The 23,152-nt window shown below is 42.5% G+C and overlaps 1 protein-coding gene across 3 annotated transcripts in view; it reads left to right on the top strand.

The window, feature by feature from the left end:
- The window catches only part of KIF13B (kinesin family member 13B), a 121,843-nt gene that overhangs the window by 5,068 nt on the left and 93,623 nt on the right, over nucleotides 1-23,152 (top strand). For all 3 annotated transcript variants that reach the window (XM_084203598.1, XM_084203599.1, XM_084203597.1), the window contains exon 2: nucleotides 6,801-6,894. In XM_084203598.1, the coding sequence (XP_084059724.1) occupies nucleotides 6,801-6,894 (94 nt within the window). The remainder of the gene's footprint in view (nucleotides 1-6,800; nucleotides 6,895-23,152) is intronic.

The following is a 23,152-nucleotide window of genomic DNA, read 5'->3' as shown; positions in this document are numbered from 1 at the left end:
GCATCATGTACCCTTCCAGATGCACTCTTGCATATTTAATGACCTTTAATTGCTGCAAACTGAAAATTTCATGACTTATATTTGAGCAGTTCATATAACAAGAGGAGTTTGAAAGGTGCCTTCATGTTAGTAGATGTAGAGTACAAGTGAAATTACTGTATTTTTGTCAGAATTTATCACTATGTCTTGCAATCAAGTCACTAAAAGTGCTTTTACACTCTTTTTTCCATATAAGCCCTCAGCATTATCATGTAGATGGAAGTTATTTTCACATTCACTCATCTCCTCAGTTAGTTTTGCCTTTATTTGTGTTGGCTCCTACATGGCAAAGAGATAAGTCGCTCTTGGGAAACAAATATTGGCAGGGAAACCTGAGGACTTGTTGTCTTTGAACTGGCTTTCACATTTCTTTTTCAAACAAAAAAACAACAGAAGACCCCAAACATCAGCTTCTCATTTTTTTTTAGTTGATTTGTATGATAAACAAATATTTTAATTTAAATGTTTAAACATTTCTCAGTTTTTGCCATTTACTTTTCCAGGCCAAGAAAGGTATGAGAAACCAATTGTGATTTCTTATCCAATGCAACTTGACGGCTCAGGGTACAACATTCCAGGACTAACCTCCAAGGGAATGTTAATCTCCTGAAAATCTACTGGCAATTTAAAATATAAAATTTCTATCGTCTGTCTTCACAGGAGATTATTTGAGCTTTTGTATTTGGGGCCAATTTTGGCTTATGAGCTTAAGAGGGGCACTTTAAACCTTTCACATTTTATTTGTTATACTTCATTTGGCTTTTCCAGCTTTTGTGAAGCTCTGCAAGGCCAGTTGTTCTGGTTCCCAGTGACTCTGTAGAACCTGAGGCCCATCTCCAAAGGGTCCTGAGGTGTCACTGAAGGTACAGCTGCCCTAAATCTGGTAGTGGAACCAGGAGGAATCTGAGACAAATTTCATTTGACCTGTCTTTTAACACCAGGTTCACTGCTCTGTTTCAGTGGGGTTCAGGATCAAATGGTATTTGAAAGGGCTGGAATGTTATCAACCTTCATAAACTAATTTCTTAAAGTGAGATCTAATGGAAGAACTTACCAGGAAATCAAAGCTGTTGATTAACTGGGAAATGCTTTCCCTTAATTCATAGAACCATGGAATGGTTTGAGTTGCAAGGAACCTTAAACTCATCCTGTTCCACCCTCTGCCATGGGCAGGGACACCTTCCACTATCCCAGGGTGCTCCAAGCCCTCTCCAGCCTGGCCTTGGACACTTCCAGGGATGCAGGGACAGCCACAGCTTCTCTGGGCACCCTGTGCCAGGGCCTCACCACCCTCACAGGGAACAATTCCTTCCCAATATCCCATCTCTCCCTGCCCTCTGGCAGTGTGCAGCCATTCCCTGTGTCCTGTCCCTCCATCCCTTGTCCCAAGTCCTTATCCAGCTCTTTTGTAGCACTTCTAGGCACAGGAAGGTTGCTGCCATCTTATACAATGAGAAAAAAATAGGGGATGCAAAGTGGAAAATATGGAGAAATAATTTGTAACAGACCTTTCATATACCCTGGCTGTGGTACTAAAAACTCTTATTATGCCATGCTCCCCCCAGCCATGAGTTTAAAACCTTGCCTACCCCTTATTTGCTGTATTATTGTTCACCTTAAGATTGTTTCAAGCTGCCCTGCAAAAGCCCTCTCCTAGAATCATTTTGTTTGGGTCTGAAATGCCGTGACCTGCAGTGGGATGGTTTTTAGGGTCGTGGCTGAGGAAGGTGCAGTGTCACCACGTGGCAGTTCAGGTGTTTGTTGTGCCATCCAAGGCAGCCTCTAGAGTTGGTTACAACATTATCCAACCTCTGTTGTCAGTAGCTGCAGCCAGACCATGGAAACAGCTCCCTGCCAGATCCATAAGCAAAAGACAGGAATTTCCCATCCAACATTTTCCAAAATACCTCTCCCCCCTTCCTCCAGGATTCACACACACTCCTTGTCTCTGCCCCAAACTTGATCAGTACAATTTCAAGTGGCACCTTTGCCAGTGTTTCTTAACTCTGTTGTGGAGAATCTGCTGTGGTGAGTTTATGATTACCAGACATGTGACTGCTGTTACAGAGAGATTGGAAATTCTCACCTGTGGTGGGAATGGGCCAGTGCCTGCTGAATCCTCCATTCCTTGCAGTGCTAGGCTGCTCCTGGGTTTGCTTTTCCAGCTCTGTCTTGCTTGCTGACTTTTCCACCCTGTTTGAAACCAACTGAATTTCTTAGTGAGAAAGCCCAAAGCTTATATGGGGCTTGAGTTATCTTTCCAACACCCACAATGCTTTTATCAAAGGCATAGTAGTGATTTGGGACTTAGACACGTGTGGTTTCAGCTATGATCTACACTGAATCCCAGTTTTAGAAAAGTCATGTGAGGTGTTGAAAAATCAAGGGAATGGGGAAGGAGAGTGGCTTCCTTCAACCCCCACCTTCCAGTTTCACAAGTGAAATAAAATCTCATCCAAGGAACTCTCTGTGAGCAGCTTGGACACCGCACTCTAACAAGGATTCTTACACTCAGCCCAGCTTTGCTTAACACTTCTGCTGCTGTGAAATGTAAATGTGGAGAAGTGACTCAGATAAGTGTTACCCTTTTATTATGGATGTCACAGCTCTCTTACTCTGAAGCTGTGAAAAAGATTTTCATTCTCTGCAATAAATGGTTCTTGATGTTTAGAGTTTGAGTTTTTATTCTTCAAAGAGGAATTAGCTGATTAGTTTCTTGATTTGACGAAGCAAGTGAGTGGTTGATTGTGTTTGCTCAGTAATGACTGAAGGTAGAAGCAAGTTAGCAAAATTATAGGTCAGATTTTCTTTTTGTTTGAGGCGCAAAATTTGAGATAAATCTCCAAAGTTTGACAGTGAGCCGCTTCTGTCATCTTTTAATTTCGCCTTTAATTTCTGAATTTCATGCTGCCTGAAAAAACCACACCTAAATAGTTGAAAAAAATAATACCAAACTTTGATAAGTGAGTCCTTACTACAGGAGGAATTAATTGGGGTGTTTGGATGTGCATCCTTATGATCTTATCTTGGTGCATCCCAATTTTGCTTGTTGTTCAGGAGCAGCAAGTACCCAGCTCACCTGGGAGACACTGAAACTAGTAAAAGTAAGGGTGGAGTCCTTGTGTGATCATATCCAAAAGAGCAGGCAGATAATTTGACTATAAGGCCAACCTGCTTTAATGATATTAAAAACATAATGAGGTGGAAATGATGATGATATAAGTTTCAGTAGTGGTTAATGTAGGAGTCATCTCTCAGTGTACCAGAAGTATGAAAGAATTTAGAAATCTGCCAAAGAACGTGAAGGAGGCAGAATTTGAAGAAAGTGAATGCTGTGCTGTTCAAACAGGATTTAAACTGTTTCTTCAGCTGAAAGGAGAGTTTCCATGAGAGCCTTTGGCCAAGGTAACTGGGATAAGCAGCCTTAAGGCTGTCTGGATCCAGACCCAGCTTAGAGGCTCAATATAACTGTTTCTTAGGGGCTTGTTTCATGTGACACCATGAACTGGTGGAGCAGTTCATCTCAGCTGGGACAAGATCTCTCCTAGCTCCTCTCTTCCCTCTGCATAGGTCTCCCCACCTGTTTGCATGGCCAAGCTTTCAGTGGGCTGATGTAGCTTTCCATGGGGTCTGGATACATCCATTTTCCATGCTGGGGAGTTTTCTGCTGTTGAAGTAACCTGAGATGACTTACAGAGGATCTGCTGAGCATGGTAGTGGCAGAAGGTGAGCAACAGGCACAGGAAGGAAGGACTGGAACCTCTCTGTTTGAAAATAGCTGCTAGTTTGGCTCAACACATCTTCCAAAATCATGCTGCACACCAAGGTGAGGGGTTTTAACATTACCTGTGTGAGAGTGATAATCAAACAAGGTGTGTTGCACAGGACAAATTGGCTTTGAACCTTTTTTCTTGCGACAACATTTGACTTTAAGGAAGTCTTTTATTCTGCCTGTGTGCTTTCTTAAGGTCATTTCACAAAGAGAGGTTTAATGAGCGCTGGTAAGGTGGAGTTCACTGGGCAGTCATGGATGCAAAGTCTGCCATGGGCATTCTCTCTCAAGAGCTGCATTAAAAAACGTGGCAGAAAGCATGCTGCTTGCAGACCTTTATGCTTTGCATGAGGCAGGTAAAACCCTTCCTGAGGAGCTGGGAAAAGCAGGTCACTGCAGTACAGAGTGTTAATCACTAACCAGCCAGACCAAGATAAAGTGCCTTGTCGGATATGGGACGTACGAAGAACATGGTTTCATCTGAGCAAGCATGTGTTGCATATTAATGATAGGTAAATTGGCTTTCAGGGTGTGGGGAGAAATTAAAATAAACACTGGCTTCTGGAACTCGTCTGGCTCTTCCTCCTGCAGAAGCACAGTGTAATAACAGGGGAGCAGTTTTGCTCAGGAGAATTGCACTTTCATGTGACTGCCTGCTTTGGCCAGTGATCTTGAGTTTTGGCTTTTTTTTTGGTGTGTGAGGTAGCAAAAGGCTCTAACATTTCTTTCCAAAAATGTTCATGGAAGAAATTCCCCCTTATTGTGTCACTTAGCAGGAGAGACAAGTCTGCTAGATGCTGTGCAATAAGCACAGCCTGAGAGATTTCCAGACTGAGTTTATAAGGTGCTGTGAGGTGAAAGAGCAAGTACAGGTGACTGAGGAGGAAAGAGCAGAGATGAAGGAGGATGAGGATTATAATTAACATGATTAGACACGAGCGTATTTGGGTGATTCAGCTGAGGTGCTGAACCCTGCGTGGAGGTTATTTCGTGTAGCCCCTCGTCATCCTGGCGTGGGAGGGTGTGGACAGTGTGTCATGGCCATCAGAATCAGCACCTGGGAGCCCTTTCCAGGGCCAGTGTCACCATTTTTGACCTGCTAAACTTAACAGTTTAGTTCTGGCCTTAATTAGAATTTGTGCTATCATCTCGAAAATTGTAAAAATAGTACTTGGAAATCTGTAGGGAAGAAAAATTTATTCTATTATTAACAAAGGATCTGTCTCAGAAGGGTCCTGCTGAAAAAAATGAGACTACAAAGTTGCATTTTTTTTCATAAAATTGTAAAAAATAAGGGCTTTTTTGGAATACAGCAATGAGCTTGTCATCTTTGGAGAGCTTCTGTGACTTTGTCAAAGGCTGTGTGAGCTTTAGGTCTTGGGGTTCTAGGAGAGTTGATGTCGCAGCTTTTTTTTAATAATTTGAAAAGTGGACTTAGTTCATAGTTGGTAATTCCCAAAACAGGTCTGACTCAATTGATTTTTTTTTTTTTTTTAGAAGCTGTTGTAAATGTTTGTGTGCAGGCCCCATGTCCTGGGTGTCTGTAGCAGTGACTTTGGGTGTGAACAGTGTGTCACGGCCATCAGAATCACCACCTGGGAGCCCTTTGCAGGGTTAGTGTCACTGTGCAGGGACTTGTTTGTGTGCAAGCCCCATGTCCTGGGTGTCTGTGATTTTGGCCATGACACCCATCAGAATCACCACTTAGGAGTACTTTCCAGGGCCAGTGTCACCATGCAGGGACATGTTTGTGTCAAGGCTCCATGTCCAATGTGTCTGTAGCGGTGACTTTGGGTGTGAGCAGTGTGTCATGGCCATCGGAATCAGCATCTGGGAGCCCTTTCCAGGGCCAGTGTCACTGTTCAGGGACCTGTTTGTGTTGAAGTTCCATGTTCTAGGTGTCTGTAGCAGTGACTTTTGGGGTGAATAATGTGTCATGGCCATTGGAATCAGCACCTGGGAGCCCTTTCCAGGGCCAGTGTCACCATGCAGGGACATATTTGTGTGCAAGCCCCATGTCCTGGGTGTCTGTAGCAGTGACTTTGGCCATGACACCCTGTTCACACTCATTGGAATCAGCACTTGGGAGCCCTTTCCAGGGCCAGTGTCACTGTGCAGGGACATCTTTGTGTCCAGGCTCCAAATCCTGGGTGTGTGTAGCAGTGACTTTGGCCATGACACCCATCAGAATCAGCACTTGGGAGCCCTTTCCAGGGCCAGTGTCACCGTGCAGGGACTTTTTTGTCCAGGCCCCACATCCTACAGCAGTGACTTCGGTGCAGGCTGTGTGCTTTATCCCATACCTAACTCCATTTGTCACTGGGTGGATACCTTGGACTGCTCTCAGCGTTATCTGAAGCTTTTATTTTGCTTTCCCCGCCTCTACGGCCGAGAATTCTCGCACACTCCAAATATCCTCATTACTCATAGTCCACATCCCACTGCTTGGCGTCACTTGGGAGAGCTGGACTTGCCTGGAGCCTGTGGGGGAAGGACGAGCCCTTTTCTACGTGCTTGCACCTAAATTATTTTTGATGGGACTTGAATTTCTGCGAGCAGGTGCCCCAGGACTGACAGCTGGCACCGTATCACAGCAGTGGCCGGGGAAAATGTGCTGCAGATGGCAGGGGCAGCTTTCCCTGTGAGGCATTGAGGGAGCAATAAGAAGAGCTGTCAAAGTGGTACCAAGCCTAAATGGTTCTTTTCCCCCAGAAGAAATTTCATACTGCCCTTGTATATGCTGATTGTCCTTCAGTGAAACCCAAATGCTTTTTCTTGCTTTGAAAAGAGTGCTTGCTTTAAAGCTGGACAGGATCCATCCCATCAGAATATCCCTAGAAGTGGAATTTGGCAAAAGTCCTGTTTCTATTCTCTGGCTGATGGGTGGCTGTCAGACTGCATGAATAAATTTGGTGTCTGGAGGAAGTAATGGTGTATATAATCCCAGTGCTTTAGGAGCAGCACTTGACATTCTCTCATTTCTTTATAGAGCTTGATCTGCATACAAAATGTGTGGTGGATGTGGATGCAAACAAGGTTATTCTTCACCCCGTAAACACCAACCTTTCAAAAGGAGATGCCAGGTAAGATTTTTGAATTGGGAAGGTCAGGTTGCATAAATTAAATATGAGTCTAACAAGTAGGAAATGTAGGCCTTGATGGAAGGCTTTTAGTTAAAAAATTATGTATATTCTTTCTGCAGTGTAATTGCCATCATCCATAAATATAAGGCTGATTTTTACCCTGCTGGGAAGTTGCTTTGAAAACCTTGTGCATTTTCTTCCTGCTCCCAACAATGTGTTAGTGGTTAATGGGTCCATGAACATTAATTTTTTTTTTTCTCATGTGCTGCTATGGGACAGGAGAAATTTAAATCTGCAAAACTATTTGAGCAGAGCACAGTTTGTCATTTTGGAATGAAATTAAATTTCACAGTTGTCATGGTGTAAGAAGGTGTCATGTTTTCATGGTGTAAAAAGGTGAATGGGAACAGTCTGGAGAGATGTAGCTCTAGGAATTTCTTGACAGTGGGGCATTCCATGCATCAAAAATCCGTGGAGAAGTTTGTGTCAGAACTGGCATTAATCTATTAAATTACTGTGAAACTGAAAAGTCATGTAGTGAGTGATAGAGTTAAACTTGTGACTACTTAATTTATTGCTTGATGCAAGGGGAGGAAATGGAAAAATACATGCTTGAAACAAAATAATGGTGCAGGAAAAGGGAAAACCTGTTGCTGGATGTCTGCAGTCAATCATCTGTTTTCTGGGGGGGAAAAGGAGAAGAGGTCTTAAAGGTAACAGGAGAAAAATTCAGAAAAATTCTATGTGTTAAATTAAACACATAGAAAAGCTTTGTTTAAATTTTCATGTGATGCTGAGCTGGGTATCAGGGGTCAGTATTCATTAACTGATCTCTGATAATTTCAACTCCTCAGACCCAAGTGGACAAGGGAAGAGATCATCAGGTGCAGTATTTACCTTCCATTGTCATTAGCTGAAGGATTTATTACAGACAGTGGGACTGGAGCTTTAATAAGTTACTTAAAACCAAACAGGCTGTGTGTGTGGGGGTGTGTTTTTGTTTGTATCAATATCCTCCTCCTCCAGGAACATGTGCATTGTTCAGCTGCCAAAACTCTACGTTGATTTGAGCCTTTAAAAACTGCAGGAAATTGAGATTTTCAGAAGCCAAGTCAGCCACAGCTGGATTAAAAACGTTACTGGTAGTTTCTTTAAAACATGGCAATGAAATGCCTGGTTTATAGTCCCTAATATGTGTTTAAAAACGTTCATGGGGCAGCCACACATCATGCAAATCCTGTCCCTTGGCAGGGGAGGGCTGGGTTGGCAGTGGCTTGAGGTCCCAGACAAGGTGGTGAGCTCAGTGTGAGAAGAATGCTTCATTTGCATCCTCACAAACGGCCAGTGCTAATCTAAGCAGGAAGCATAGGAAATTTATCTGGGGTGATTTAATGGAAGAGGGGAAAGTGGAGGCCCATTAACTGCACTCTGGGTTTGCCTGGACATGGTGAGACAGCAGATCCCAAAAACACAAGTTGGAGCGGTGTGGGTTTGGAACAGGGTCCTTTTGGAGCAGGTTACACCCCTGGGAGGCTGCTGCTGAATTGTCTTGGCTGCTGCAGCGCCATCAGAGGAATCTTAAATATCAGCTCAAGGAAAAGATCAGTTGTAGCTGCAGTTTTTCTAAGTCTGGGGGTTAATTTATGCTCAGGTTCTGCTTCTGTTTCCAAATTCACCATCAACTACTTCACCTTCTGTTGAAAAATCAATTCCTTTGGATTTCAGAGTTCTCTGGTGTCTCAAGTGAGCTGAAGGAATTCTGGCAAACCTTTTAACTAAACAAGGAAAAGAGAAGTAATTAATATTGTAAATACACAGTTTAGCTGCTTGCAAAGCAGGGCAAGCTTGGAAACCTTCAGAGCTTTGCTGCATTTCTCGTTGAGATGCCAGGGTCAATTTAGGAAGTGGGAAAAGAATTTTAGAGACAGAATTCAGAGCTGTCACCTCCCCACTTGTCATGACTCAGCCTTGCTCTGGCAGGGAGTGACATTTGGAAAAACAACCCATGACTTTTGGATTTAAGCGGGTTTTTTTTCCCCACTTCCATCCTATCTGGGACAAAGCAAGTCTGGGAGATGAGGAGAAGCAAATAAATCCCCCAACTTGAGGTGTGTGGGACCTGATTTTGCATAGGGCAAAATGTGTCTATGTAATTGTCACTGACATGTTCTCAGGTCTTCAGAAAAGTGTCTGGAGCTGCTTCAAATCTGGCATTAAAAACTGAGGAATGTTTTGAAAATCCTGGTGATAACTGACGGACCTCAGTTCTTCTTGTCTCTTCAAACTGAATATATTATTTATACAATTATCTAGAGACTTAAGGATTAATAAGTGCATGTAAAATGCTCTTAAAAAAAAGTCTCTTTTCATATGGCTGGAAAAAATGTGGTATTCTCCTGTTATTCCTTAACCAAGAAATGACCTTTCCTGAGCTGGAGAGAGGCAGCAGTTATTTTATTGAGCAATGCTTAATGCTGTTGTGCAGGTTTCAGTAACTTGATCACGTACTAAAGATCAATTTTAAAATCCATGGGATGACCTCCAGGCTGGGCAGGCTTTGCTATTCACCTTGAGCTGCTGAGGGGGTGGCTTTGGTTGGGTGGTGGTTTCTTGTGTTAAAATTAAAATTATAGCGTGTGGAAATGCTCACCCTTTTTCTTTAGCTGCCATCACAAAATTAATTGTGACAGATCTTAGAGTTCTGTCACAAATTTCCCCAAATGACCTCTGTAAATGAAAACCTCCCCTCAAGGATGTGTGAGGCTCCAGGGATTCGCTGTGGATGGATAATATCATTAGCATGACTTGTCCCCTCTTTTGTTTGCCTTCCTGAGCTGTCTGCTCCCTCTGCTCTCCCTGTTGCAAAGGTCAAGGCTGAAGTTTCTTTATCTACTCGGGATTTACTCCGTGCTGCAAAGATTACTCACAGCATTCTTACTCGGTGGCTGGGACTTGGAAGAGGGTGTGAACTCATTGTGATTGAAGTGAATAGATAAGTCCTGGGCAACAATTGCAATGTTTATGGGAATTAATTTTTTGGAAAATCTCCAAATTGACTCTAATTACTCCAGGTTCCTTTGTAGCCTTTTTTTTTTTTAACCATCAATTTGCTTGTGGTGTAATTTTACATCTCCCATACAAGACCTGCTAAAAAGATTGTTTTTTTTTTTTTTTTTTCTGACAGGTCAGACAAAGGAGGTTTTTTCTGTCTTGCAAACATAACTGTAATTGATGTGTAACTGATCTGAGCTCAGAGATCAGTGGTGTATCAATCTGGCACTGCCCTGTGAATCAGCCGTGGTATTTGTAAGGCAAAGCATTCATTAAATCTGCCCAGCAAACCCTCTGAGCCTTTTTATTAAGAGAAAATGCTTAAAAATGAAACAAGTGCTGACTTCACTGTACTTTTGTTGCAGTTTGTGGTTTCTAGCTGCTTTCCCTCTTGTTTTGCAGAACAGAGAGATTCCAAAGAGTGGCACAGGGTAAAAACTCTTCCAAGGAGCGAGTGCAGCTAACTGGAGCTGACAAGTGTGTTAAACCAGGCTGGGTTTTTCCTCTTCAGCTATTGTAATGTCTTTATAATTAGTGCTTTGTAGTAGATAATTCAGTAATTGAGGATCTTTTAAAGATTTGCTTTTAAGGTATCTATTTCTGGATTGAAACCAGTTTACTTTTCTATACCCACACGCAGAGTTTTTTTGCTCATCAGGTCGCAGTGCTTAAACTCAATTTGGCTGTTTTTAAGGAATTCTGGAAATTGAGAACAAGTCTAGAGGATTTTTGTAGCTTTGCAGCAGCTGAGCTCAGTGATTTCTGCTTTGATGAGGAACTGGGTGAAGCCCAAGTATATTTCACATAGGAAAGAATATTTTTAGAAGATTCCTCTGCCATTCCAATTCCTGTTTTCTTTCTGAAACATATGACAGTCCTGAAGAAGGTTGTGAGGAGATGGGGCTTGGAGCAACCTGGGATGGTGGAAAATGTCACTGCCTATGGCAGGGGATTGTAGTGGGGTGAACTTTAAGGTCCTTCCAACCCAAAGTATGATTCAAGTGGATAATAAATTGCCGATTTCAGGTGGATGATGGACTTCAGGCAGCAGTTGGGTTAAAATGAACAGCCCAGTGTGTTAAAACTTTCCTGAGTTTGTCTTTGGACTGAAGTTTCTTTCTTCTTACAAAGCTGAAGAAGCTTTTAATCCTTTTGAAGAAATGAAGATTAGGGCCAATTGAGACAGAATCCTGGCAAAGATTTAGATATTGAGAAAATGCTACCAGAAAACAAGAATTAGGGTCTCAAGGACCAAGCAACATTAATTCACTCTTTTTGAAGGGTCAGGCACAAAGTGGAGGAATGGTAACAAACACACGTGACTTGGAATTTAAAAACAAACAAAAACTGGAATGGGGTGTTCTTGCAAGCCCACACAAGCTCCCTGTGCTCTGTGTTAGCCAGGAATCCCATGCTGGGGAGGCAGGATAAGCCATGCTTGGCACAGCCTGGGCAGTTACACAATGCTGGGTCTGCCCAGAGCAAGGTGAAGCCGCCTTTCACCTGCCTGGGGTGTGTGGGTGACTCCTTAGCGTGACTCCAGAACTCCCCTTAAAGCTGCTGAAAGCTGAAAATAAGTCATGACTTAGGAGCTCTTGCTGTGGGGAGTGTTAGAGACCTCGAGATCCCTCAATCGTGATGGGAAATGCTAATTTTAGTGTGGAAGTGCCTGAGTGGTGAGGTGGTAAAAGTGCATGTAAATTGATTTCTTGTGAGAAGATTATAGATAAGGGGGTGTGTTGGTTGGGGTAAATGCCATTGAGTGAAAAAAACAGTTATAAATTAAAAAACACCTCTGTGATGTGACAAAGTATGTATATCACATATTTCAGTGAGCTATACAAGGAATGATAAGCAAAAATCCCAGTTAAAAAATTTTGGCAAAAATTGAACACATCATGGTCCTATTTACCTTTGTCTACATCTTACAGTTTTGCACACAAACTCAATCACAGAGCAGGGATGCCTAGAGAGGAAATGCTGACAGGATTATATAGATGTTCTTTAATATGTAAATATATATGAGCTGGAAAAAAGTTGACTGGTAGGAGTAACCAGGAAAAATTGACTTTTAAAAAATAACTCATGGCAGCAGGAGCATGTTGGGGTGCAGGCTTTACTTCCACCCTAGAAAAGGACATGCTTGATCAGAAAAGGAGGCAAATGTATGAAGGCATTGCTATTTATGGAACTAATCTGCAGAACTCCACACTCCCAAGAAAACAGGCAATTACTGGTAGATAGTCATGGAAAAATGCCCACATTTTCTTGAAAATCACCCAGGATCCTGCCTGATGTTAGGCAAGAAGCACTTGGAGAGCTGTCTCATCTCAGGCATCTGTGTCCCCAGCTGTTCCTGCATTTGATTGAGGAGTCTCAGCTGTTGGACACCACCAGAAATGGAATATTGGGCTCGCTGAGACCATTTGCATGCTGTGGTATGGTTGCTATTTGACAGCAAAGCAATTTAAAGGGAGAAATATTATTGTCTTTGAAGATGGGTGAAAGCTAATTGCTGTGCCTTTGCTTCTCCATATCTTTCCTGGCATTGCATTAATTCTGTATAAACCGCTCAGGGGTAGGGAAAATTCAGATTAGGATGTGTGGAAGGGACCCACAGTTGCATTAAGCAGGAATGGCTCCCCTGGCTGAGGTGTCACAGTGGTGCATAAAATTCTGAGCATGAAATTTCTGGGTTAGATGTTCTCTCAGCATTGTCATGCAGGGAACAGATTTGTGCAATGTTTTTGTGTGCAGCAATGTTCCAGGAAGCTGGGGGGGGGGCAGGGAGTGTGTGTGTATTCCTGAGGCTGAGAGCTGACATCCAGAAGAAAGGGAAGTTTGCCCTTTTTGACATCCAGACTGGTGGGTTTTGGGCACAGATCAGCTCACAGGAAGTTCATGTTTGCAAAAACAGCACCGTGAGATTTTCCTGTGCTGCCAGCTTGGCCTCTGGTGCATCCCTGCTCAACTCTTACTTGAAGCACGAGCTTGATCTGTAAAATTATAGTTATTTCTGCTGGATTTTATTGGTTACTGAACAGCCTAAAGAAGCTGGAAAAGAGAAAAATAAGAGAAAAATAAGGCTAATTTGCAATTGGCAGTCATTTAAATGAGTGAATGAAATTGCTTTTTCAGTCTACTATCAAGGCTTATTTTGTAGGAAGTGGTATTAAACCTATAATTTGGAGGTGAACTTGTGCTGGAGGAGGTTTAGGTTGGATATTAAGAACAATTTCTTCACTGGGAGGATTTTGAGCATTGGAAGGGGCTGCCCAGGGAGGTGCTGGAGTCCCCATCCCTGAAGGGATTTAAAAATTGTGTGGATGTGGCACCTGGGGACTTGATGGTCTTAGAGGACTTCTCATAATTCCTTGTGCATTAAGGCTAGGCTGCATCCAGCTGCCAGTCATCTCTTTCTCTCAAAATTATCTTCTGATGTAAAAATTATATGACTTAACACTTCTGATGAGTTTCTGCAGTACCTAGAAATAATTATGAGTGTCCTGGGGACAGCAGGACTGGCACACAGGGCTGTGCCACTGCACCTCCTGAGGCTTTGGATGCACAAGGGAGAAATTAATTTGCACAAGGAGGTGAAAGCTCACCATATAAACTCCTTATCTCGTGTAAAATTGAGAAGTGGGAGTCCTGCCAGGAGAGAAGGGGGTTGCTGTGCTGCCAAGCTGTGCTTTTGAGGAAGTGTTTGCTCCAGCTCACGTGCTTTGACTGAAGTAAAAGTGAAAATCTGAGACAGAAACCCTGCATTAATTTCTGTGATGGATAAAAAGTAAACAGAAGTTTTGAACTGTGCTTGTATGTGTCAATGTGCTTAAAACAGACCTGTAACCTATTTTGGATTGCTTAAGTCAATAAATGGTGAGACAAATGTTAATGATTTCTTTTATAGCTGATTCCCTTCCCACGAGCTGGATCACATCTCTCTATGTCTACCTTTTTTAATGGCAAACATTGTCATAATTAATTATCATTATCTGTTATTTAAAGGCTTTGTGCCCATGTGGCAAGTGAAAACTGCTTCAACATGAGCCATGTCTTCCTGAAGTGAGACTTGGGTGGCCGTGTCACTACTGGAATCATCCTTGGGTCCCTTGTGTTCCTTGGATGAACATCAGAGCCCCTTTTTGATCTTGCTGCTCATTTGGCCAAGTTGGTAATAACCTGCTGCATTTGAGGGAAAGAGCAAATAGATGAAGAATTCATTTGTTTCACATCATGTGATCTGCAGTACAACCCTCAGCTTGTGCTTTATTGATTCTTAATCTCTCGTGCTTTTTCTCCTTAAAACCCAAAACATTTGTAAAGTACCTGCAGCCTTAATTCTTCCCTAAATTGAAGGGTTTTGCTGTGCAATCTGTCTGCAAGTTCTGAAGTACTCATGGATTATTGATCTGCTTGCAGACAGCATTTAGAGGTTGGTGGTGATAATTGCTCAGCATCCAGCCCTTCAGGGAAACTCCTCTGGAGCTGGCAAAGGGTTTTGGCTGGGATTTCTCTGAGGAATTGACTTCTGCTGCAAACAAAAAGTTGCCTGTGCTCCCTTCCCGACAGCAGGGGCCACTTCCCAGAGCTGGGTTGTTTTCCTGAAAAAACCTCAATACAACCAGAAAACAAAATCAAAACCCCTCTTGGTGCCATGTTGAAGCTATTAGAATTAATGTGTTTAATATTTGAGTGGAATGTAGCTTTTGTTGAACCATTTATGGCAGTTTTGAGGGAATTATCTCAACAGTTTTGGTTTTTAAGCCTACCTGTGTCTGAAGCTTCCAGTAACGGGTTGTTGAGGCTTGAAGGAGACTGTGAAGTTTTAATTGTTTTTTTGACTTGTTAAATCTACAAAATAGACAAATTCTTTTGTTTTCAGAGGAGTCCCTCTCTCTCTATATATATCATTATGTTTATGCTAAACCAGTTTTGTTCTGCAGATGTTTGAGTTTAAACTCCAAAATCTTGATCTCAGATTCATATAATGAGATCAGAAAGAGATGTAAGAGAGGATATTTCCCACCTTCCAACATGACTGATTAATAATAACCAGGAAAACTTTGTGCTGTACAACTCTCCCACTCTGCTGCAGTCATTTTGATTGTGTAGATGTGTCCCCCAGGCTAATTTGAAATTAGATAATCTGAATGTTCAGGGTTTGATGCTCTCCTAAGAAGGTGGATGATGCCTCATCATATTATCAGTGTTTGTATGGTCAGCTGGAAGGCACAGGCAGATAATATCATATACAGTCTTCTAATTTCCTTGTGTTTTGGAAAATGCAATAGGAAAACTGTCAGGGTTTGTTTCCTAAGTTATATACAGGCTTAGTATGGAAAGTGAAGAAAATGAGAAACTTCTTAGTGTCTTACAGTCATTGTCCTGAGGAAATCTGAGCAAGTTTGTAGTTACTTGAGTGCCTCAGTTTGAGGTAATTTGTTCTTTTTTGTTGTGGTGGTGTCAATTTTAGGATGGCACCGTTGCACTTGATGCTGCCTTACACTTATGGGGTTTATTCTGATTTTGTCACCAGCTCTGTGAAGTCTGAAATAAAGCTACTGAATGCAGAGGAACTTGTTTCTGTGTGTGTTTGTTACAGTAAAATGAGAAAACTGGAGCTGCTGTAGCACCTCAAGATTTGCTTCAATATTTGATGTTCTTCTATCTGAATTTCAGTAGATGAAGAAAAACACAACAGGCCTGTTTGTTCTCCTCCTCCTCTGAGGAGAAATCAACAATCAGCATCCTCTAGGTATTTCTGTTTTCCATGAGCTTGGTCTGCAGGAATGCAGCATCTGCTGCTCTTGCATGGGCAGCACCCTTCCCTCTGCTGGGAATGCTTTTCCTTCCTGGAAAGAAGCTCTGGAAGTCTGGCTGCTTATGGCCTCCTCCTAAAAGCAGCACTAAATTTTGTGTTGTTGCAGTTTTAGAAGTAACCAAACTATCTTCCCTTGGTTGTAATTTGCATTAAAATAAGTTGTGTCTTTATCCATTTCTTTTGTGTGGAGCAGGACAGATTCTGGGGATATAAATCTGCCTGTGGGATGAGTGTTGCATTCACTGCTCTGGGAGTATGTGAAATAAAATGACATTTTAATTAGTGCTCAAAAGTTCATGGCAGCCTTGATAAGCATAAAGTTGGATAAGCATATACTGCTTACAAATCTAATTATCCACTTGGAGCTCCTTTGAGGAGAGGAGCAGTCAGAGGAATGGTGATTTTTTTTTTTTTTTTGGGCTAAAGGAAGAGGACTGGACATAAAGGATATCAGGAGAGGAAGGATGGACTTCTCTAAGAGTAGTGGCTGCACAAGGGGATTTAAGTTTTGCCTCAGCTCTACCATATGCTTCTTTCTTATCTGACTGTGAACTGCAGATTCCTCTCTTCCACTTCAAGCCTCTAAAATAAATCGAGCATTTTCCCCATTTTTTTGGTTGATATCTAGTCCAAGAAGCATTTTACTGTGTGGGAGGGTGGCTTTTTATTGTTTGAGGAGGTTGGCTTTAGGTTTGTTCTTCTTGTTATTGTTGTCATCTTGTGGTTTTTTGTGTTAGGGGATTTTTTGGTCTTTTTTTTTTTTTCCCCAGCAAGAAGTTCCTGTGCTGGTATATAATTAATTAGGTCACATCACTCAGTGGGGCCAGAACTCTGGGCCTTTATATTTTGGTAGTGACGTAAGGAAACCCTGTATCTTAATGTGTATTGTCTGAGGTTCTTAGGCTCATCCACTTTACTTGAATTTTCAGCCTTTTGGAAAGCACAATACCATTTTCTTCCTTTCTCCTCAGGGTTTGTAGCCTGCTGCCAGCATTTTGTTCTGACTCTCAGTAGTTGTAGCCTTACTGTGCTGATCAGATAAATGAAATGAAGGAACAGGATATCCACTCAGCTTTATCTGAGCAGTCCTGCAGAGATGAGCACTTCCAGCTCTCTGGATTTTTTAAAGCATTACTTCATGTGTGCGTTCATGAGCTGAATTTTATCTATACTTGGGATCAAATATAATCACTCAAAAAATAGTACCTAATATGAATAACTCCAATCAATATTTATCTCTGATCAAACTGCCAGAGGTCAGGGTTTGATGGGATATTGGGAAGGAATTGTTCCCTGGGAGGAGGCCCTGGCAGAGGGTGCCCAGAGAAGCTGTGGCTGTCTGTGGATCCCTGGAAGTGTCCCAGGCCAGCTTGGACAGGGCTTGGAGCAAGCTGGGATAGTGGAAGGTGTCCCTGCCCATGGCAGAGGTTTGAAAGTGGGTGATATTTAAGGTCCTTTCCCACCCAAACCATTCTGGAATTCTGTGGCAGTGACATTATCCATTGTTTTATTCTTCTGTTGAACCTTTTCTTGGTTTTAAGGCTCTTCTTCCTGCTCCTCTGAGCTCTTGGAATGGTATTTGCCATCAGCCAACTTCCATGTTGGAATGTATGTATGTCACAGTCCCTGTGTTTCTGATTCTTTCTCAGAAAATGCACCTAAAGATAATATCTTTGCAAAGTTTGCAGCTGTGGAGAGGGAGCATTACAATGTGCTCTGCAGAAACTTCAGAGGTGTGAAGTAAAAAAAAAAAAAGACAAAAGACAGAGAAAAACCATCTGCAGATTTTGTGGCAGAGAAGACAGAAATAGGGATGGTTGTGAGAGGAAGCAATTTTCTGGTTGCTGACACCACATTTGAGCCAGCTGAGGCTTACCAGCATCTCTAGTGCAACTCTACAAATTTTCTTACTTAAACACCTGCTCTAAGCAGCAAAGAGGCTGTGAAGCAACTTCTGCTGAAACCTCCCACCCTTGCTCTGCTCCTGCCTGTGCAAATCCTCTCTGCAGAGGTTTTATCTCCCTGTCAGCACTGAGGTGTCTTCCTGTGCTGCTAAGAGTTTAATTGAATTGCAGGAGGAGCACTGGCAGGCCTTTCACAGGGTTCCCAGTGCAGGAATTACGTGGGATTAGTAGAACATGGCAGGTTCACACTGCACAGGGGTGCAAGTGGTGCAGAGTAAACTCAATTCTGTGTGCTGAGTAATTACTGCAGCACGTGCACATAGGTTTGGAATTGGGCACAGTCCTGCATGACCCCAATTCTGGTGATAATTAAAATCTTGTTGTTAAGTAGTGAGCTGTTTTACTTGTGAAGGTGGCACAAGGTGAAACTAGCAGAGTTCTCTGAGCGTGTGTGATGTATATCCTGGTAGATGCTGGTACAGCATGTTGTGAAATGTTGTCAGTCTTTGGTATCACAGAATGGTTTGAGCTCTAAGGGACCTTAAAGATCAGCCCTTTCCACCCCCTGCCATGGGCAGGGCACCTTCCACTGTCCCAGGCTGCTCCAAGCCCTCTCCAGCCTGGCCTTGGACACTTCTCAGGGATCCAGGGGCAGCCACAGCTTCTCTGGGCAACCTGTGGCCAGGGCCTCCCCACCCTCACAGCCAGGAATTCCTTCCCAATATCCCACTCAAATCTCCCCTTTTCCAGTTTGAAGCCATTCCCCCTTGTCCTGTCCCTCCATCCCTTATCCCAAGTCCCTCTCCAGCTCTCCTGGAGCCCTTTTAGGCTCTGGAAGGGGCTCTGAGCTCTCCCTGGAGCTTTGTCCAGGTGAACACTCCCAGCTCTCCCAGCCTGGCTCCAGGGCAGAGGGGCTGCAGCTCTCAGAGCATCTCTGTGTCCTCCTCTGGACTCTCTCCAGCAGCTCCTTGTCTTCCTTGTGCTGGCTCCCCAGAGCTGGTGCAGTGTCCCAGGTGGGGTCTCACCTGAGCAGGGCAGGGAGGGAGAATCCCCCCCTTCCCCTGCTGCCCACGCTGTGGGTGAGCCCAGGATAGTGTTGGCTTTCTGGGCTGAGATTGTTGTGCACTCTGTGGTCAAACATTTCCTCATACCTTTATTTTCGTTGTCCTCTAGTTCCTGTTCAGGTTTCTCAGGTGACACTTTTTCCAGGTCAGGTCATGCCACCAACCCCTTTCCAGAGGCCGTGGCTGAGACTCTGTGTGCTCTGTGACAGCTCTTGGTGAGCAGGGACAGCACCTCCAGGAGAGAGAGGTGAAAGGCAGAGGTGTCCTGGAATGCTTTGGAATTGCTGTTGGAGTGATGGCAGCTTACTCATGGCAGTCTTGGACACTGGGATGTGCCTGTGGAGTCAAGCTGGAGGGAGCCTCTGGAGGTATCTGCTCCATCCCTCCCTCCTCAGGCAGGGTCTCCTGGAGCTGTTTGCCCAGGATTCTCTCCAGATGTTTCTTCACTACCTCCAGAGATCATTAATGTAGCTCTCTGTGCACTAATAAAACCAAAAGTTGTTTGTGTACTGCTGAAGAGTGACCTGATTCCGAGTGGAATTTGGATTGCACCTGCCTTGCTGAGATGTGGGAACCAAGCTGACAGAACTCAGGATAAATACCAGCTGGCACTGGATAATTGTGTCCATAATTAATATGTTTGAAAGTGAGAGACAAGTTCGTTTTCAAGGCAGTAGTGATGTCAGCAGTTAATTGGAGCTTCATTTCTGAGGGGTTGTTGGCAAGGCACAAGTCTGTACCTTTTGCTAAATTCTATTTAGCAGGACATCCATCCAGAAACTATAAAAATTAATCACAATTATCTAATGTTCATCTTGAATAATTATCTTCTAAAAGAAAACTTGGTTTATACCTCGTGTTGAAGTGGTACCCAAAGAAATTCCAATTCAAGCAGTGCTGGGGGCTTCTTGTGTAATTGGCAGCTTTGGCTTGTGTGGACACAATCTCTGCAGGATGTCCTTTGTCCTAAAAAATCAAGGATTTAAAAATTATTTTTTCTTTCCTTCAGCCTTTTTTCATTGGGGATGGTCTTGCCTGAGTTGTGGGGTTGACTCTGGGAGGTTCTTCACCACATCAGTGATTATAACCTTCAGCAAAATTTGCCAGACACCCTCCAGGTTACCATGGCTTTTGAAATAACTTATTTCCCTTAGATTTTGAACATTAACTACTTAAATCCTTGAACCTCGACAATGGCAAATGCTGATAAAATGTTTTTTAAGTTTGCTGTAAGGAAAAATGTGGGGTAGGAGAAGATTTGAATGGATTTAACTCAGACACTGAAGGTGAGGGAGAAAGATGAGAGCCCTGCTCATGCATGTGCCTTGCTGCAAATTTTGCCAGATGCAATTCAGAAGACTTCAGTGACACTAACAAGTTCTAAAACTGTTGCCAAGTTTATAAAAGTCATTAAACCTCGTTTATTGTCAGGATTAATGCTTAAAAAGAGCTTGATTCCTTCAGGAAAAGTATTGAAATCCAGCCTTGCAGAAAAATGAAGTTAATTTTTATCACAAAAGAAAGTAACTTGACAATTTAGTTTCTCCTGGCATCCTTAGGCCAACAAGAAACTAATTACAGCATAATTGTGGTTTCTCCTGCTGTTGTCCCATCTGTGTACAGTGGTTTATAAAATATCAGAAAAATGGATTAAATGGCCATAAGTTAAAAATCTTTGCTGTTTTGCAAATGACAGTGCTTGGAATTATGACTGGAGTTTTGGAGCAAGTTTTTAATCTGTATTTGCCGGGAAACATAATGAAAAATAATGAGTTTATAGTCAGACTTGAAAATCTATTTATGGGAACTCAAAAAGGGGGAAAAATCTTATGCTGAAACAATTACTAAATTTTTAATTATGATTTGAAGGATGTCATTTGAAGACATTTTAAAACCTATTTATAAATGTGATTCTTTTAGAATACAGTACCAAAGGCAGCATGGAAAATGAGTAATAACGGCAGGAGTACTTGTTCTCCCTTAAAAGGAGATATTCAGTTTATTATTTGAATTCCAAGTGACTGGAGCCTGTTCTTGTGTGAGTCTCTTGCCACTGATACTTTATAGGGAATCTTTTTTCATTGCTAAACCAAGTGAATATACTCAAGTTATGGCTTCTCCTATAAGGTTCATTTATAACCTTTTTGTATTATTAAATGCTAAAAGAAAAAAATTAAAAAATCAGAGCAATGGTGCATCTGAATTTGGGGAAGGTTTCCTCAGTGTCTCAATCCTTGTTTTAGCTTTTTGAGTGACAGAAGGGAAGGGACCCCAAAATGTCCTGCAGGGTGACCTCACCCTTGTTGCCATGGTGGAGCCTCTTCCCAGGAAGGGCACAGTGCCTGAGAAAAAGCAAACTTGCCCAAAGAGAGAATAATCTGTGCTACAGGATTTGTGCAGAGACCTGTAGTGATCACAAAGGACCAAAAACACCCCTTGGAAGTGATTTCAGTGCTTTCAAGATGATGCTTGTTCAGGAGGTGCCTCGTTTTCTCCTTCCCCGTCGTCTCCTTTGTGACGTACAAACATGGATAAGCAAACTGTTGCCTTGATCTGAGTGGAATATATCAAATTATAGAATGGTTTGGGTGGGAAGGGACCTCAAAAACTCATCCCATTCCAACTCCAGCACCTTCTACTGTCCCAAGCCCCATCCAGCCTGGCTTTGAACTTCACGGATCCAGGAGCAACCACAGCTTCCCTGGGCAACCCCTGCCAATGTTTTACCTCTTCTGAAGTATTTTGGGGAGCACAGCTCTCATTCCTGTCTGGTCCATCAGTTTGCTGCTCAGGAAGCAGAATTAGATGGATTAATGAATTTCTGGGGTTCCAGCCAGCTGTTAAATGCTGCAGAGTAGTTGTAACACTAAACTGGGGTGGTTTTTTTCCTGTGCTGGGTCTGAGTAGCACTTTTCCACCTCTGAGTTGCTAATGCAGAGTATTAAAGGTCAGAAAGGTCAACCCCAGACCTGAGCAATTCTGAGGAGGCATCAAAACCCAGCATTTTCTGCCCTCTTGGGTGAATCTCCCTTTTTAAAGGGTGTACTTTTCCTGGCCTGGTGTTCTTGCCTAGGTGACAACAGCTGCTCTAAATGTTTTATTAATTTTTAATTCATGCAGAGCCATGAGTTACTCCACCAATAACTTGGAGTATATGATGGAATCAGTGAAGTGAGCATGTGGCAGCTTTGTCTGCTGGCTCACAATTTTCTCTGAAGCCTTAAAAGAGCTGCAAGTGCTGGAGTTTTGTATTAACCCCCTGCAAGGTTTACCTTGCCATTTATCAAATGAAACAATGCAGCCACAGAGAACTTCAAAGTCTCTTTGTTTCACAGCAATGATCCAGGCAGAGCAGGTTCCTTCCTGTAAACACTCACTTTCCATGGCTCAAAGTCTTTATTTTTAAAAGTATCTTTATTAGGAATCACCTACTGATGCTGTGTCCAAGAGTTTTTCAGTGTTTATGATCCTTCTGTGCTGTGGGAAATTAAACTAATCTTTCCATATTCTTAGGGAGTTGGAGAGGGTGGATTGAAATGAGGTTTTTTGTTGATTTTTAAAAATGTTTCTACATGCTAATAACTTTTTATTCCTGGTAGTTCAAGGTAGACCTTGCACACAGAACCACATGTTTATCTGATGAATCACTGCTTCAAAATAGCCTATTCCTTTTCATCAGGTTTTTAATTAGCAGTGGTTTAGGATCTGATGCAGATGGAAATACTGTTGATCATCTGAGACTGCTTATTGCAGTGAAAGATTTACTGCTGATAAATCTTGTGGTGTCAGCAACAAAAGTGATGCTGGTTCAACACTGCTCACTTCAACTCTGGACCCTACCAGGTAAATAGGGGGCAATTGAGTTGTTTGAAATGACAGCTATTTGTTAATAATCTGAGTGATTAATTATTCCCTTTTCTACCTTCTGTCCCACTTGTTTACTGATACTGTCTGCTCATCTCCTGGCACTTCTAATACCATGGAGGTTTTGGCTGAGGATCTGTGCTGCTCTCATGTGGGGATCCCTCTTTAGGTGGAGCATTAGTGTAGCATTTTTCTTGACAGAAATGTGAAGTGCCTGTTGATAGATTTATGCTTTCCATTTAGCTAAAGCAAAAAAAAAAAAAAAAAAAAAAAACCAAAAAAAAAAAAAAAAAAACAAAAAACCAGAAAGAATTTTTATTTCTGCCCTTTGGTATTTGAAAATTAGGTGCTTTTAAATTTTTTTGCAGTAGTTGGTCTGTGACAACAAGGCCATTTTCTGTGCTGTAGCCTAATATCCATTCTCATTATATAAACCAGGTAGTCTGTAAGCTGGGAGTATGGAATGGCTTTAGCTGCTTATCCCTTTTTTCTTAGTTCTTGATAAAGAGGTCTCAGGGAAGGGTTTGTAAGAAACCTCAGGATGGGACTGA

The sequence above is a fragment of the Fringilla coelebs genome (genome assembly GCF_963513975.1).
Source record: "Fringilla coelebs genome assembly, chromosome: 3".
Taxonomy (NCBI): Eukaryota; Metazoa; Chordata; class Aves; order Passeriformes; family Fringillidae; genus Fringilla; species Fringilla coelebs.
This window is presented reverse-complemented; position numbering and strand designations above follow the sequence as displayed.